The sequence below is a fragment of the Camelina sativa genome, chromosome 5, assembly GCF_030686135.1.
Source record: "Camelina sativa cultivar CO46 ecotype springtype chromosome 5, ASM3068613v1".
Lineage (NCBI taxonomy): Eukaryota > Viridiplantae > Streptophyta > Magnoliopsida > Brassicales > Brassicaceae > Camelina > Camelina sativa.
The window spans coordinates 25,194,856-25,211,873 of record NC_141884.1 but is presented as its reverse complement, the minus strand read 5'-3'; the positions used below and the strand labels follow the sequence as shown (position 1 = coordinate 25,211,873).

Genomic DNA, 17,018 nt, shown 5'->3' with positions numbered 1-17,018 from the left:
TCCAACAATTAAGATCTCTTACCTTTTTTTCCTTTTCTATTGTGAATCCGTAGAATATGATAATACGAGAGGATCATGAGGGTAAAAACAAGGAGAGAGATGAAGAGAATCAGAAAGGATTTTCTCAAGTCTAATAAAGCTGCCACAACCATATATCACCATGATAGCTAAAAAGTTCTACATCACAACCAAACTAGAGCTAAAAAAAAATCTTTGAAAGAAAAGGTAAGAACAACAAAATAAGACACTGAGAACTTTTTAATTCTCCACCTTCTTCCCTTAAAGCTCGTCCTGTAATCAAATAGTTTTCACAAAGTTAGTCACATAGCACAAAGAACTATATATGTTTTGGGTTTTAAGGCAGAAAAGAGGTCTAGAAACATACATGTGCAGCATCGGTTTCCTCGGATTCCTTGCTTTCCTCCGACTTTGATTCGTTGTCTGAGTCATCTGCTTCATTGTCATCATCTTCTGCTTCTCCCTCAGCCTGTAGCAAAGTGTGAAGTTGGGTCAAAAACCATGACAGAAACAGAGAGGTTTACTATGCATATTAATGTGAAGCCCAAGAGATCTTACGTCAGATTCAGCAGGAGCGTCCTTTGATTCCTGGTTATAACAAAAATATACAAGAAAACTTGATTACTAAAGTTATTTGAATAAGATAATGTTTTTTTGGATGGAGGATTGTTATTTACCTCTTCCTCTTTCTTCTTCTCAGCTTCGTCGAATGCTGCTTTCTCCGCCTGTAACACCAGACTGAATTATTAGTTATTATTCATTAACCACAGTAAACCAAACGAAGAGCAAAGATTTGGTTATCATACATCCTTGTGTTTTCCCCAGGTTTCCTCAGCCAACATCTTAGCGTACTCTGGGTCATCGCTTATCAACACATTGTCGAACAAGGATCCAGATTTCACCTACCAATAATACCATGTGTTTAGTACCAAACATACACTATCATGGAAGACAAATCAGTGACAAGATATTATTATTACCTGCCACAACTCTACTCCAACATACTTCAATTTGGGGAATACATAGAGTTCTGGGTCATCCTTGAACTCTGCATCATAATTGATATACTTAGACTTGCTACTTATCGTATATTACATCATGAAAAACAAAAAAACTACACTGAATAATACTGTTACATCCATAACAAACATAAACTCAAAAATGTATTTCAGTTAAAAATTATGGATTCGTAAATGTGACGAGCTGGTCTAAGATTGTACCACGTTATAAGACCTGAACTACTATCTTAGAGCCATGGTGCCTGGGTTTATAACATGATTTCTAAGGAGATTATGAATATAAATGGCCAAAGAGAGAATATTACCAGGGTTATCAATCATTGGAGCCTTCCACTTGCCCTTGTAATTTGGGTTCTTGATTTTCTAAAGGGCAATATGACAACAACTATTAGAGAAAAACCACACAGTTTGACCATCTTAAATACTCTGTTTTATACAGCAAAAAACCAACAAACCTTGGCCTCCCATTCACCGTTGTACTCTGGGTTGGGAATGGTTGGAGCAGTCCACTCACCATCTTCTTCTTCATCCCAGTCCTCAGGCTAAAAAACAAAGGATCCAAATAAAAACCCAGCAAGCGATGATTTAGATTTAATATGCATCAATGCCAGAAAAGGTTCAAACCTTCTTAGCATCAGTGTCTGGGATCTCCTTTGGGATATCATCATATCCAGCTGGCTTTTTGTCTTCCGGATCAGGAATGTACTCAGTCTCATCCCAGTCCTCAGGCTTCTTGGCACTGGGATCCTTGATCTTCTTTGGTGGGAGGAGATCCCAGTCAGAGTAGAGGCTACCAGTTTGCTTCTCAACATTGTCAATCAAGATACTGTAAGTAGCATCTGGGCGGAGGACGAATGTGTAGACATGGGTAAGCTGGTCAGTCTCACATGGGACCTCCTTCTTGATCAGATGGTTTGCTCCATTGTAGGTAAGGATAGCATGTACTTTCTTAGTGCTGTAGCCACAGATATCAGGGCCAAACATAATGCTGCAGGTAAAAAAAAAAGAAAAAGATAAGCCTATGATGTTTGAAGTTTGATATAGAGATGGTAAAAGAAAACCTAAAAAGCACCTGTAAGGAGTGTCTCCTCCAAATTTCTTCTGGTCAACATCATCACTGAGCAACTTCATGTAGCCACCACCACAGTCAAGTTTCTGCTCGTGCTTGACAGAGAATTGGAAGACTAGGGTCTTGTCCTTGTTGCTGAACTCAGGGAACTCAGCTGATATAGCGTAGAATCTGTAGTCCTCGCTAGTCTGGATACCTGCAAGAGAGTGATCATTGACATGAGAATATGAAGCAACAATGAATCATCATCATCACTGGTCGTGAAACATACCTTTATCGTTAGCGTCACCGGACCAGTTGCCAGCTGTGTGTTTCCACTCCCCAGCAGTGTTATCATCTTTCTTCCAGTCGGATTTTACCCATCTCTTCTCCCATCCATCTTTAGAATAAAAGAGAAAACAAAAGAACACAGCAAAAGAGACATCAGACAAGAAAATCGTCTGATTGAATGTATATAACAAGTCTACTTCATATATCAAAGTTTCTCAGATGATACGAATTCAAAGAGTTGATCATAAAAAGGAAAAATTACAATGATCAATCAAAACATAAATCTATCAGGACTTGCTGATCAGATAAACAATCATATAGTTTCCAAGCCATCACACGCTTAATATCATCGAAAACAGTATTACTGTGATTTTCCAAATCGCCGCCACATAAGAGTTTTTAATCATCACAAACTTCATCACTGACGATAATTTATCGAAATCAAAAGGATCAAAGTATAATCAAAATCCACAAATTCACAAACGCCGCCACTAATCATCGATCTATAGATTTATCACAATCCTAACCAAACATTTTCGAAGAAAAACTTCATCGAATTGAAACGAATAGTCAAACGAATCAATCTAGCGATCGCAAACAGAATCATAAAAGCATCAATCAATCGCATCGACACACTTAGAATCTAAGAGAAGAGACTGAGAGAGAAATGTATGTAGCCTACCATCGAATTTTTCCTCGAAGATAACTTCAGCAGAGACGATCACCACGAGAGCGAAAAGAATCAAGGAGATGAAGTTAGGGTTTAGTTTCGCCATTGCTACAAACTCGGATCAGATCAGAGAGCCCTTCACCAGTTAAACAGAAGAGATTGAAATATATATATATACGAGAGAGAAGAAGCTGCAAGTGAAGTAGAAGCTCTCGTGGATTAATAACGTGTCATCTTTCAATACATGTTTACCAACAAATGACGTACACGTCAGATTTACGTGTCATGGGAATGGCGTGGCTTAATATCACTGGACAATAAGTGGACTTGGAGTTTTCTTTTTCTTTTTTTGGTGAATATGGACTTAGACTTGGAGTATTTATTTAAAGGGTGTTTCCATAGCCGGATTTCAAAACTAATTTTATCTTCCAAATATTTTGTTTTCTGTATAAGATTTAATGAAAAGTATTTATCTCCAAGAAAATAAGATTTAAATATAGTAATTTAGTATGTACATCACAAAAAATGTTTAAGATTTAATTGTATTTCTCTCATTTAACTACCACTGGATGAATTAAATAATAAATTTCTTAATTTTAATATGATAAGAAAAATGCAATATATCCTTAAAATAAAAGTATTATTACTGTAGTAAAAAGTAAGTAAATAAATAAATAAATGATATTTTTATGATTGAAGGTAAAAATATTAAGCTACAGTACAAAGAGTAATGTTCAACATCTTCAAAGAGAAGCAATTTTCATCATCTAGTTATCTTTACTTTTAAGAGTTTGACGTTCTATTTAGGTGTTATTTTAGTTTTTTTATTTTAATGTGTTGGATTTTATATCTTTTTTTTTTTTTTTTGTCATCTGATAGAACCATAAAAAGTGAATATAATGTAAACATGGAAAGGAAACCAAAAAACAAAAACAAGATCACACTTGATACTGAGGTCAATCGACGTACCAAAAATGAGTTTTAGATGAGTTTTAGATGTACCAAAAAATAAACCTTAGATAGACTAATTACTTTATTTCAAAATCAGTAAAATATATTGAGTATCTCATTATTTTTATTAAACTTTCAAACTTTGAATTTAAACAATACTCCCTCTGTTTCACAAAGAGTGTCATTCTGGAGTATTTTTTTTGTTTCACAAAGACTGTCACTTTATATTTCCAATGTGGTTTTTAATATCAAAATTTCTAACTTACCCTTAACCCAAAGCTTTTTCTATTAGATTTAAATAATAAATTGCTCATTAAATAGGGACATATATGTATAATTCAAGTTTTTCTTAATTTGTGTGTAATTGGTCAAAATGACACTCTTTGTGAAACGGAGGGAATATGTTATTAGAGTTGACCACATAAACAAATATATCCTAAAAAAATCAAGTATGCTTATAAGTTGTGGTTTTAACTAGCTAGATAGTGGATTTAATAATTTTCTTGATTCAAAAATCTTCCAAAATATCACTATTATCATCCTTATTTATTTTTTTCCGAATTCTTTTCTATTATTAATTTTTTTTTCAATCATTCCTTAACATTTATTTATAAGTTTGATTGGTAATCATAAAAGGAACAATAAGAATAAAAAGGAAAAAAAATAAATAAAAAGAGCAATATAAAAAAAGAAGGTTGCCAAAATAAATAAATAAATAATATTATGTTGTAGATGGTTATTTTGTAGGCATGACCAAAAATAAACCGTATTTAAACCATAACCATATAAAATGGTTAAAAACAGTAATCGTTAACTATAAATATATGGTTAAATTATATTAGCTGTAATCGTTGATTAATCGTAAGCATATCAAAAATACTGGGTATAATCGAGTATACATATTTTAGATATTTAAATATCAATTCATTTGGGTAATTGGATATGTGTTTAGGTATAAAGGAAATACTGGGATCCGAATCAATATTCATGGGTGAACATGTACATGACCCATAAGGATAATTTTGTTCATACTCATAGTGGATCTGAACCGGTTTTGTTCGAGTCCGGTTTGGTTCAGTTTTTTATTTTCGTCCGGATGGTGAGTCTCTTAAACTGTCAAAAATTATTATAAGTATGTGATTATGAGATAATAATGTATAATATGTCAATTAAATAACAACTAATAATTATTAAATAATTTTACTGTAATTTCTATTTACAAAATCTATTATCCTTATCGATAAAATTATTATTTAGAATCTAAAATTTGTCAATATAATATATATGTGTTAGATTTATTTGAATATGTAAATTTTTTATATAATAATTAAAATGTAACCCTTATGAATTATTATAAAATTAATTTTATCTTATCACACCATATAAACCAGTTATTAAAATTCATTTAAAAGTTTTTAGGAAAATTTAATTAAGGGATACCTTTTTCCTTATTTTTTTGTTTGATATAAATTTGTTTGGACTGGTTTGGATAGGAATTTTTCGGATTTCGGGTAGCAACGTTTAAGACTCGTGGTTAAATTCCAATAGAATATTTGAATATTTAGTTCGAATATCCCTCTAAGATATATTGTGTATTTTATTTATAAAACAAAAATAACGTTTAAGATTCGTTCTCCCGTCTTATTTAACCAACAAAAACTTTCACTGTGCAGCTGATTCACGAAAGGGTGCTTATTAAAACGATTGGTGAATCAAACAATGTGATGAACATTTAGGTCTCGTTCTAAATGAAATGCTAAAATGCGTGTCCGACTCAGACCGTGAACCACTAGGAACCAGCAATTCATGAAAATTATGTTTTTTGTAATTGTAGGTTGAACAGAATAAAATGACTAATGTAATGAAATGCTATTTGTTAGGGGTAGATCCAACCCCAACAAAAGGGCCCGACCCAGGAAAAAACCCATAAATATCCCTTTCGAGAGAGAAAGGTATTATGGTATTTTTCCTAGACGAACCGACACGATTCCCTATAAATACGGGCGTACGGCCTTTAGAAAAGGGGATCGAGGAAAAGCAGGAGAAGTCGTACAGCAAGTACAAGAGCTTAGCTCATCCAAGCAAAAGTCAACGGTTCTAAGCTCATAGCTCGAAGAATCGACGAGAGATCAGCTCGTCTACTATCCTCGTCTACTTTTGTAACCCGTTTAAATCGCGTTGTAGCCCGTCTTTTGTGTTTCGACATCAATATAATAGAAGAGAACTTCGACCCTCTTTGACCGAACTAAACATACTAATTGTGACCGAAAGGGACATCAACACTATTAGACAGCCTTACTTATTTCATTCTCTATTGTGAATCCTATTTTGTTTTTTGTAATTGTAGGTTGAACAGAATAAAATGACTAATGTAATGAAATGCTATTAGACAGCCTTACTTATTTCATTCTCTATTGTGAATCCATGTAAAGAGAATATGAGAGAGATGATCATGAGAGTAAAGGGAAGGGGAGAGAAGAAGCTGCCACAACCATTTCACCATAAGCTTTGATGTTTGAAGCTAAAAAGTTATACAGCCCAACCAAACTAGAGCTAAGGAGTTCCTTTGGAAGAAAAGGTAAAAACAAGAAAGACTACGAAAACTTTTTTAATATTCTCCACCATCTTTGCTTAAAGCTCGTCCTGTAGTAAAATCATTATCACGAAGTTAGTCACACAGGCCAATTCAGTATAATTCTCGGTTTCAAAGCTGAAAAAGATGTCTAGAAACATACATGGGCAGCATCGGTTTCCTCGGATTCCTTGCTTTCCTCAGACTTTGATTCGTTGTCTGAGTCATCTGCTTCATTGTCATCATCTTCTGCTTCTCCCTCAGCCTGTAGCAAAGAGTGAAGTTATGTCAAACCATGACAGAAACAGAGAGGTTTACTATGCATATTAATGTGACGCCCAAGAGATCTTACGTCAGATTCAGCAGGAGCGTCCTTTGATTCCTGGTAATACCAAAAAAATACAAGAAAACTTGATTACTAAACTTATTTGAATAAGATAATGTTTTTTTGGATGGAGGATTGTTATTTACCTCTTCCTCTTTCTTCTTCTCAGCTTCGTCGAATGCTGCTTTCTCCGCCTGTAATACCAGACTAGATTATTAGTTATTATTCATTAACCACAGTAAACCAAACGAAGAACAAGGATTGATTAACATACATCCTTGTGCTTTCCCCATGTTTCCTCGGCCAACTTCTTAGCGTACTCTGGGTCATCGCTTACCAACACATTGTCAAACAAGGATCCAGATTTCACCTACCAAAAATATCAAGTGTTTAGTACCAAACATACACCATCAGAAAAGAAGAAAAACGTTTCTGGGACAAGATATTATTATTACCTGCCACAACTCCACTCCAACATACTTCAATTTGGGGAAGACATAGAGTTCTGGGTCATCCTTGAACTCTGCGTAAAAAATGATACACTTAGACTTACTACTGATCCCATATAACTTCATGGAAAACAAAAATCTTACACTGAATACTTTTGTTACATCTATGATCCATAACTAACAGATTCTAAAGAAGTATTTCAGTTGAATATACAGTATGATGGATTCCTAGTCGCGTCAAGCTGGTGTGAGATTGTATTTTGTTATAAAAATTAATATTTTAGAGACATGGAGCATTTTATTACATGAATACTGTGGACATTATGAATCACAGAGAGAATATTACCAGGGTTATCAATCATTGGAGCCTTCCACTTGCCCTTGTAATTTGGGTTCTTGATTTTCTACAGGGCAATATGACAACAACTATTAGAGAAAAGCCACACAGTTTGACTATCTTAAATACTCTTATTATACAGCAAAAAATCAACAAACCTTGGCCTCCCATTCACCGTTGTACTCTGGGTTGGGAATGGTTGGAGCAGTCCACTCACCATCTTCTTCCTCATCCCAGTCCTCAGGCTAAAAAAACAAAGGATGCAAATAAAAACCCAGCAAGCGATGATTTAGATTTAATATGCATCAATGCCAGAAAAGGTTCAAACCTTCTTAGCATCAGTGTCTGGGATCTCCTTTGGGATATCATCATATCCAGCTGGCTTTTTGTCTTCCGGATCAGGAATGTACTCAGTCTCATCCCAGTCCTCAGGCTTCTTGGCACTGGGATCCTTGATCTTCTTTGGTGGGAGGAGATCCCAGTCAGAGTAGAGGCTACCAGTTTGCTTCTCAACATTGTCAATCAAGATACTGTAAGTAGCATCTGGGCGGAGGACGAATGTGTAGACATGGGTAAGCTGGTCAGTCTCACATGGGACCTCCTTCTTGATCAGATGGTTTGCTCCATTGTAGGTAAGGATAGCATGTACTTTCTTAGTGCTGTAGCCACAGATATCAGGGCCAAACATAATGCTGCAGGTAAAAAAAAAAGAAAAAGATAAGCCTATGATGTTTGAAGTTTGATATAGAGATGGTAAAAGAAAACCTAAAAAGCACCTGTAAGGAGTGTCTCCTCCAAATTTCTTCTGGTCAACATCATCACTGAGCAACTTCATGTAGCCACCACCACAGTCAAGTTTCTGCTCGTGCTTGACAGAGAATTGGAAGACTAGGGTCTTGTCCTTGTTGCTGAACTCAGGGAACTCAGCTGATATAGCGTAGAATCTGTAGTCCTCGCTAGTCTGGATACCTGCAAGAGAGTGATCATTGACATGAGAATATGAAGCAACAATGAATCATCATCATCACTGGTCGTGAAACATACCTTTATCGTTAGCGTCACCGGACCAGTTGCCAGCTGTGTGTTTCCACTCCCCAGCAGTGTTATCATCTTTCTTCCAGTCGGATTTTACCCATCTCTTCTCCCATCCATCTTTAGAATAAAAGAGAAAACAAAAGAACACAGCAAAAGAGACATCAGACGAGAAAATGATATCTCATGCGTACTACCTTATGGTATGAATTCCATGGAGTGATCATATAAGAAAAATTCAATCTAAGCATAAAACTAACCAGATTGGCTAATTGAATAGATAAGCAATCCTTCTATCATTAAAATCCTTATTCCCGTGATCACAGAGAGGTTTAATCATCACAACCTTGGTCACTGATCATAATTACGAATTCAAAAATTCTAAGTAGAACCAGAAATCCACATAATCTATAGATCTATAACAATCCTAACCAAACATTTCGAAAAAAAAGCTCGATCGAATTGAAACGATGTGCTACATTTGATTGGATCAAACAAGTTATGGCATCATCTAATCGAATCGAATCGAATCAATCTAGCGATCTTAAACAGAATCAATCGGATCGACACATGTAAAATCTAAGATAAGAGACTGAAGGGAGAAATGAATGTAGCCTACCATCGAATTTTTCCTCGAAGATAACTTCAGCAGAGACGATCACCACGAGAGCAAAAAGAATCAAAGAGATGAGGTTAGGGTTTAGTTTCGCCATTGCTACAAACTCGGATCGGATCAAAGAGCCCTTCACCAGTAAACACAAGAGACTGAAATATACATATACATACACCTAGAGAACAACCTGCAAGTGAAGTGGGAGCTCTCGCCGCTTTTTCATCCAAGCTAACCAATGAGTAACAAACACGTCGATTTACGTGTCATGAGAATGACGTGGCTTAATATCACTGGATAAAGCCACGAATTTGGACTCGCACGAGTTTACTGTTTACACGTGAGAGACGGTGAGAGACTGATGCATCTCGTGGGATACCATTTCTAGCCGTCGGATTCTAACTACTTTCATCTACAAAATCCTCTTTTTGTTTTATTTTTCTTTTTGCCAACATCTTTTTACAAAATTTTTAAAAAAGCACATCTAGGAGTGTTAATTTTTTTTCTGGAAATGTAGCATTCTAGCATATTTTTTACAAAGTTATCCTACTATATTAATTGAGAAGTACAAATATGAAACTAACCTTAAAATATGTAAAAAATTACATTCAATTGCCATTAAAAAAAATTAATTAAGCTTAATTAACTAATTTAAATAAATATAATTAAAATAAAAATCAAAAACACTCACATATCAAATATTAAAAAATCTAAAAAAATATTTTCTCTTTCTAATAAATTATGGACGAAATTACTAATTACTTTTTTAAAAAAATATATAAACCAATCAGAATTTTAAAAACTAAGATTTTATATCCAAGTATACAATACAATTATTTTTCCCTATTTTTAATAAATAAATTCGAAGATTTTGTTAAGATTTCAAATTATGATTCTCCTATCATATTTATTTTATTTTATTTACAAATTGTTTAGAACTTTCATATAATACTTATAATTAATAAAATGCATATTTTCTGCATATGTTATGATTTGAATTTTTTAAAATGAAGATATATTACTCAATGTATGAAAATGTGTGTTTTAATTTCCGCATTGGCGGATTGGTAAAACTAAATTTACATATAGATGATAAATTAATAATTTTTATTTACTCACAATTATAATATTAAAATTATTATTTTATATTTCACAAAATATGATGCAAATACAACAAATAAACAATATAAAACTGTAATAATACGTCAAAAATAAAATACTTTAATATTCTAAAATAATTAGTATTCAAATAGACTAATAGATTTATATAACAATTAAAAATAAATATTATCTCAAACAAAATATTTTTTTAAAAAAAAATAAAACAATAATTTTTATTATTATATTATAATTTTTTTTGAAAATGTTAACCCGTGCTTTAAGCACGGGATATATCCTAGTTATACTTGAATCTGCGATACATTGCACGATAATCTTTTTATTACTTTTTTAATATATATATATTTTTGAGAATTTGTTAGAAATGCTTTTGTTGGATACCTTCAAAAATATCATTTTTTGAACATTTTCATTTTTACCCTTTTTACATAATTACATTATGTTTAATTAATTTTTAGAATTTTTTTAGGTTTGGGTTCTCTATTTTACAATTAAGATATAGTTTGAATAGATAGGATTTAGTATTTGGAGTAAAGTGAACATTTTTGTCCACTTCTCCTTATTTTAATAATCAATGAGAATCTGACATATCATAATATATATAATAATAACAATCCGAATAAATGCGACCAACAATTGTGTTTTTTCAATCGTACATTTTGGATATTTTCTGAAAAATCGTGATGGATCATTGAAACGGTTATTTATGAAAAGTTACAATTGTTCACTGTAAAGTTGTGTTGATTGGAACATTCGTATCCTTTGAAATCTATATATATTTGTCTTTTTGAACTGTTTTCTAATTTACATCTTTTAGTTAAATTTAAGTATAAAAGTTTAATGAAAATACCTAGAGTGTTTTTCCAAGAGTTAGATGGATTACATAGTGAGTTTTTAGATTTGACTTTTCAATATGGTAACAATCCGAATAAATGCCACCAAAGGTTGTGTTTTTTCGATCGTACCTTTTGGATAATCTTCCAAAAAATATGTAGAAAATTTAAATTATGTGTTTAACAAAAAGTTGTGATTGTTCATTGTAACAGTTTTTTTGTAAAGTTGCAATTGTTCATTGTAGAGTTGTGTCTATTCGAATATTTGTATCTTTTGAAATCTATATATTTGTATGTTTGAATTGTTTTTATATTTTTTTGTCATGACACAAAATAATATAAAATTTCAATCTCAACGGTTTTTACAGCTCTCTAAATTATTCTTTAGCATTCACTCTTTTAAATTAAGAAATTCCTCCAGTTCTTGATTTAACAAAAGATTTTTGGAATGATGAATGTAATTTACAACTTTTAGTTAATTTTATACCTAGAGTCTTTTTCGAATGGTTAGATGATTATATAATAAGTTTTTGAATTTGACTTTTGAATATGATAATAAAGATGCCTTCTATTTAAAAGCAGTTTATATGAGTTTGTAGGTATAAGCAATTGCAGACACAACAATTGCGATTTTTCGTAGTACATTTCTGTAAAAAAAAATGTTTTTATTTGTTTTTTTTAATTCAAACAGTTGTAGCTGTTCATTGTAGAGTTGTGTCTTTTCACTATATTTTATTTATATTTCATCGCAACTTTTCGTTTTAATAGGTGTGTCTATTTAAATAGTCATGCTTTTTTAACTCTCTTTATATTTGTCTCTTCATCACTAACTAACAAGTTCGTTGAAACAAATTTTTCATTTTATGTTGAGTATAGATAATTGAATTTATTCTATAATCTAACTAAAATTTTAGAAATGATTATAGCAATAGAGAAATTTTATACAACTTAATATTGAATTTATAGTTGTGTCTATTTATCACTTTCCGTTAAAAATATATTTTCATATTTAAAAATAATAATAACAATCCGAATAAATGAGAATAACAGTTGCGACTTTTGGTAAGGACGCATCCGAAAGTACTTTGAGTAAGTACTTTTTGTTAAAAAATTGGTTTTGTTTGTTCTTTTTTAAAAACTCAAACATTGTATTTGTTCATTGTAGAGTTGTGTCTTTTCACTTTATTTTATTCATATTTTTTCATCATAACTTTTCGTTTTAATAGGTGTGTCTATTTAAATAGTCATATCTTTTGAACTTTCTATATATTTGTCTCTTCAATTAATAACTAAAAAATCATTGTTCGTTGAAACAATTTTTTCATTTTATGTTAAAAGTAAATAATTTGAATATTAATATCTAATATTCAATGTTATTCTATAATCTAACTAAAATTTTAGAAATGATTATAGTAATATAGAAATTCAATAAAACTTAATATAAAATTTACAGTTGCGTCTATTTATCATAACTTTTCGTTAAAAACTATTTTAATATTTAAAATTTATTTTATTTTGTTCTTAAGAGTTGTGTATTTTAATTTTAATTTTCCATTGATACTGTTTAACTCATTATTAAATATATTTTTAATTATAGTTATTTAATAGAAAATTACATTAATCATTATAACCATGAGTTCAATATTCTTAGTAAGGATCACTTCTTCATAATGATTTTTTTAATTGTAGTTTTTTACTATAATTCTTCATAAAAATATCTTATATTTATAATACATTAAACAATATGTTTTGCAAAGTCGCATTTCTTCTACATAATATTTTTTGTTATAAGATTTTATTTTGATGATTGTGTTTTTAGTAACAATTTATGTATTCAAAATATTCTGTTACATTCAAATAATTTCATAATGTATAATTTCATAAAGTATAATTTTAAATTTTCTAAAATACTTCTCCCCCGACATCGCGGGGGGAGGGTCTGAGTCCTAATATTTTTAAATAATAATTGAAGAATCAGTGATAGAGAGAATAATTAAAGACTAGCAAGAGTAAAAGAATTACAAAAAAGTGAACAACCTTGTAATTCTTTTAAATGAACAAGAGTAAAACAATTATATATGTACAAAGCACGTTAACGATTATTTTGTAAAAATACAAAACCAGAATAATAAGAATAAAAAACATATATGACATATACATTTTTAAAAAATAATTGAAAAAAAAAGAGAGAGATTAATTATAGGTGTTGTTGTGGTATACCTATAATTCTAAACTATGTAATCGGTTAACAAGTAATATAATACCAGAAATTTTAGTATAAATAAAGACTAGCATGAGTAAAAATACTACAAAGTGAACAACCATTGAGAATACCTTCCTTGCTTTTGTGATTGACAAACTCATATCATACAAAGTTCATGGTTAGCCATGCAATATTCCAAATCGTAATTTGGATCATCCTTTTTTTAATGAGTAAATATACATAACTCGATAAATTGTAATATTTGAGCATAAGTCAATTAACTGTCAAAACAGCCTTATATTTACAATCTCATTCACATCATTAATTAGAACTAGGTTTTCTTTTAGACCAAAACATAACGTAACTAGAAAAAGCGAAATTGTCCTACAAAATACTTATTTTTTATAAAGACAACTGGCTGATCTAATCATCAGAAGAACATACCAAAACTCAATAGTGAGATGTATTGTTTAAGTATCCGTAGTAGCACATGACAAAGAAATGGATCAACATGACAACATGGGTTATGGCTGCTGTTTAGCTATGTAAGTGTAGTATGGATCATTATCCATACAGAGGGCGGTTTGTATGGGAAAACAACAGATAAAAGAGTCCAGAAAACATTAATCAGAACAAAAGACTCATTGGAATCTAACAAGACTCCAAAATGTGTACGTATGATCAAAAACAAACATTGAAGTGATTCACTAGTCGCTCAAGAGCAAAACTGGATTAGACTGATGATTGCAGGTTATATATGCACAGAGTGTCTCAATAAGCATCGAATGCAAACAGAGAGTTCAGGGTTGTTATGACTTAAAAGTAAAGTGCAAAAAAGGTCATCGCAGGGTCAGTGAACAACTGAAGGGTATCCACAACGAAGAAGTATCATGCTGGTTTCTCATCAAAACGAAAGAGCAAAAACTGAACAAGGTGATCAGATTGCTTGATGATGATTAAGATATTTTTGGGGGCAGTTGCTGGTCTTATAGAGTCTAACAAGACTCTAAAGTCTGGACTTAACTAAAAAACATTCTAGTGATTCAGGAGTCGCTTAAGAGCAAAACTGGAAGAGACTAATTGCAGGTGTCTCAAGAAGCATGGATACAAATGGGTTGTTGTGACTTAACCTTGAAAAGTATGTATGGCATTCCTGTTTCTAGCTGGGATGTCATGAAAAAGGTCCGCCTCAAAAACTTTCTTGGCCTTTCCCAAGTTATGTTGTTTAGTATACATATATGTTGTTAAGATTCTAAATTATGATTCTCCTATCATCTTTCTTTTATTTCATTTACAAATTATTTTAAATTATCATATAATACATATGATAAATAAATATGTAGATTTTTTTTCTGCATATGTTATCATTTGAATTTTTAAAAGCGAAAATATATTACTCAATCAATGAAGAAAAAATATATATTTTAATGTTCCACATCGACGAATTGGTAAAACAAAATTTCTGTCGTTGATAAATTAATAAATTTTATTTACTCACAATTAGAATATAATAATTAATGCTTTTAAATATTTCATAAAATAATGATGCAAATACAACGAACAATATAAAATGTAATATAAATCAAACACATTTAAATACTATAATATTCTAAAATAATTAGTATTTAAAAAGATGTATGTATATTTACCAAACAATTGCAGTATTAAAAGTAAAACAAAAGTAACGGAAATTTTTATTATTATATTATAATTTTTGAAAAAAATGTTGATCATGCTTTATATAGCAGGGTATAAATATCGGATACTAGCTATACAGTACTAGTTTCATAAACCCAGATTTTAATGTTATAAAAAATTCGAAGATTTTCATCGCTAGTGTCTGCGGCGTGCTCGTTTGCGAGGAAGAAGAGGAGGGGTTTATATATGGAAACCCCTTTGACCTAGCTTCCCAGTCCTGCCCGAGGGTCTACTCGATGGGGTGCACGAGGATAAGGTCGGGTTACTCCTCGGATAGATCTTTGGGTTGTTCTTCCTGCTCTTGGATCCTCTTCGATCGTGTTGGGGTTCGGACTGTTCTTCCAGCTCGATGGCTCCTTCGGGTACATGCTCAGATTTGTCCTTGTTTCTGCCCATTTTAGGCTCTAAAGCACCTGTTTTCATCTAAAGTATGCAAATGCAAGAATGCAACACCCTAAATGGCCTAAATGTGAATTCCTACAGTTAATGACCTAAAAATGCTAAGGTAAGGGTATAAACAATGCAAAATATAGACAAAAAGGAAGCTAAAAACATGTAAATTAGAGAGTTATCAGAGCCCCAAACTTAAATCTTGCTAGTCCTCTAGCAAGGAAGTAGGAGGGTGCGATTTAAAAACGGGGACTCATAACCTTTATATGCCAAGCGAAGGATTCAAGCTATAGTCATTAAAGATAGTTTAATGGTGCTAAGATCAATCAACATACTTACAAATATTTTTCTATGCTTATTACCATGCATCGATCTAGTTCAACCTCTAACTAAAAGTAAAAAACATCTCTTTCACATTCAATTAAGTGTTTGGCGAATTCTTGCAAAGGGAAAGTGAATCAAGCTCAATCGGTTTCAAGGGTAAGGCTTTTTGGTAAAGTGGTTTAAAGCAAATTCTTTGGATGGTTTTCTCTCAAAAGAAGGAATGCTAGACAGTTGTGAAAACTATCTAAGATTGAGAACAATTTAAGCATACAAAGCTTAACTCTTGATAATCTACCATTTTCTCATTCACTTTTTTATTTTATTTTTTTTATTTAAATCCCCTAGAATTAAACTACCCACAACCTTGATTTTAACTTTTTTTTGTGTGTGTAATCCCTAAGGTCTAAACCTTAAACATCTAGCTCTTTCTCTTTTTTTTTTTTTTTCTTTTTCTTTGTTTGCTAGACTCCTAATATTTATACATTTATTATTTTTTTTTTCTTTTCTTTCTTTCATAGCAAGATTTTTTTTTCTTTTTTTTTTACTTAGAGCTAATTGATTCTAACCTTAGGGACTTTTTTTTTATTATTCCTCAACCCAACCCAAATAAACATGCTAACCACCTATCTTTCAAAATCGATTCTATCAGCTAGTCTAAATGATTTTAACTTAGCTAAATCAAGAGCCAGTTCTTTGTCGTTCTCAATACTCTCAAGGTTTCACAACTTATAGCACAATGAAAAGGCCTCACTCAACAATTCACAACAAGGTTTTAAAGAAAGGTTTGGGTTCATGGGTAGGGAAAACAAATCGGGTTAAACGAAAAGATTGGTAAAAATGGAGTGCTAACCCGAGTTTAGAGTTACCATGAGCAAGTATTAAAATTCCATAAGTAAGACAATTTAAGTTCAAATTAAGTCCAATAATATAGAGATGTTCCAATGTTCAAGCAAATGGAGGAAGCATTCAAAAGACACAAGGTTCTAAGCAAAGATTTTTCATTTTTTCCAAAGATTGATCTAGCAACAATGAACTATGATTAAGGGCTATAGCTTCAATCCTAAGGTTTGATTTTAAACAAGGTAGTTTTAATCATTGTCCCCTAAGATGCATATGCAACAATCCTATA

General features: G+C 31.7%; 2 protein-coding genes across 2 annotated transcripts; both read right to left on the bottom strand.

Annotated features, from left to right (window-relative positions):
* Positions 1-100: 100 nt before the first annotated feature.
* Positions 101-3,318, bottom strand: LOC104787391 (calreticulin-1). Its single transcript, XM_010512969.3, has 12 exons — positions 3,059-3,318; positions 2,378-2,485; positions 2,110-2,302; positions 1,662-2,025; positions 1,493-1,579; positions 1,343-1,400; positions 999-1,066; positions 825-920; positions 696-743; positions 577-606; positions 386-487; positions 101-291 (listed from the first exon to the last, which is right to left on the bottom strand). Exons 1-12 carry the CDS (start codon positions 3,150-3,152, stop codon positions 280-282), a joined length of 1,260 nt encoding a protein of 419 aa, XP_010511271.1. The 5' UTR covers positions 3,153-3,318; the 3' UTR covers positions 101-279.
* Positions 3,319-6,480: 3,162 nt separating this feature from the next.
* Positions 6,481-9,722, bottom strand: LOC104787394 (calreticulin-1-like). Its single transcript, XM_010512972.3, has 12 exons — positions 9,332-9,722; positions 8,725-8,832; positions 8,457-8,649; positions 8,009-8,372; positions 7,839-7,925; positions 7,690-7,747; positions 7,350-7,417; positions 7,169-7,264; positions 7,041-7,088; positions 6,922-6,951; positions 6,733-6,834; positions 6,481-6,640 (listed from the first exon to the last, which is right to left on the bottom strand). Exons 1-12 carry the CDS (start codon positions 9,423-9,425, stop codon positions 6,629-6,631), a joined length of 1,260 nt encoding a protein of 419 aa, XP_010511274.1. The 5' UTR covers positions 9,426-9,722; the 3' UTR covers positions 6,481-6,628.
* Positions 9,723-17,018: the final 7,296 nt, after the last annotated feature.

Excerpts from the sequence above, each read along its gene's own strand:
- LOC104787391 (XM_010512969.3), bottom strand. The coding sequence starts at position 3,152 with ATGGCGAAACTAAACCCTAACTTCATCTCCTTGATTCTTTTCGCTCTC. Across the intron at positions 1,067-1,342 it reads TCCAATGATTGATAACCCTG|AGTTCAAGGATGACCCAGAA; the intron begins GTAATATTCTCT and ends ATTATGATGCAG. Across the intron at positions 607-695 it reads AGAAGAAGAAAGAGGAAGAG|GAATCAAAGGACGCTCCTGC; the intron begins GTAAATAACAAT and ends TGTTATAACCAG.
- LOC104787394 (XM_010512972.3), bottom strand. The coding sequence starts at position 9,425 with ATGGCGAAACTAAACCCTAACCTCATCTCTTTGATTCTTTTTGCTCTC. Across the intron at positions 8,833-9,331 it reads CTTCGAGGAAAAATTCGATG|ATGGATGGGAGAAGAGATGG; the intron begins GTAGGCTACATT and ends TTTATTCTAAAG. Across the intron at positions 7,265-7,349 it reads TTGGAGTGGAGTTGTGGCAG|GTGAAATCTGGATCCTTGTT; the intron begins GTAATAATAATA and ends TATTTTTGGTAG.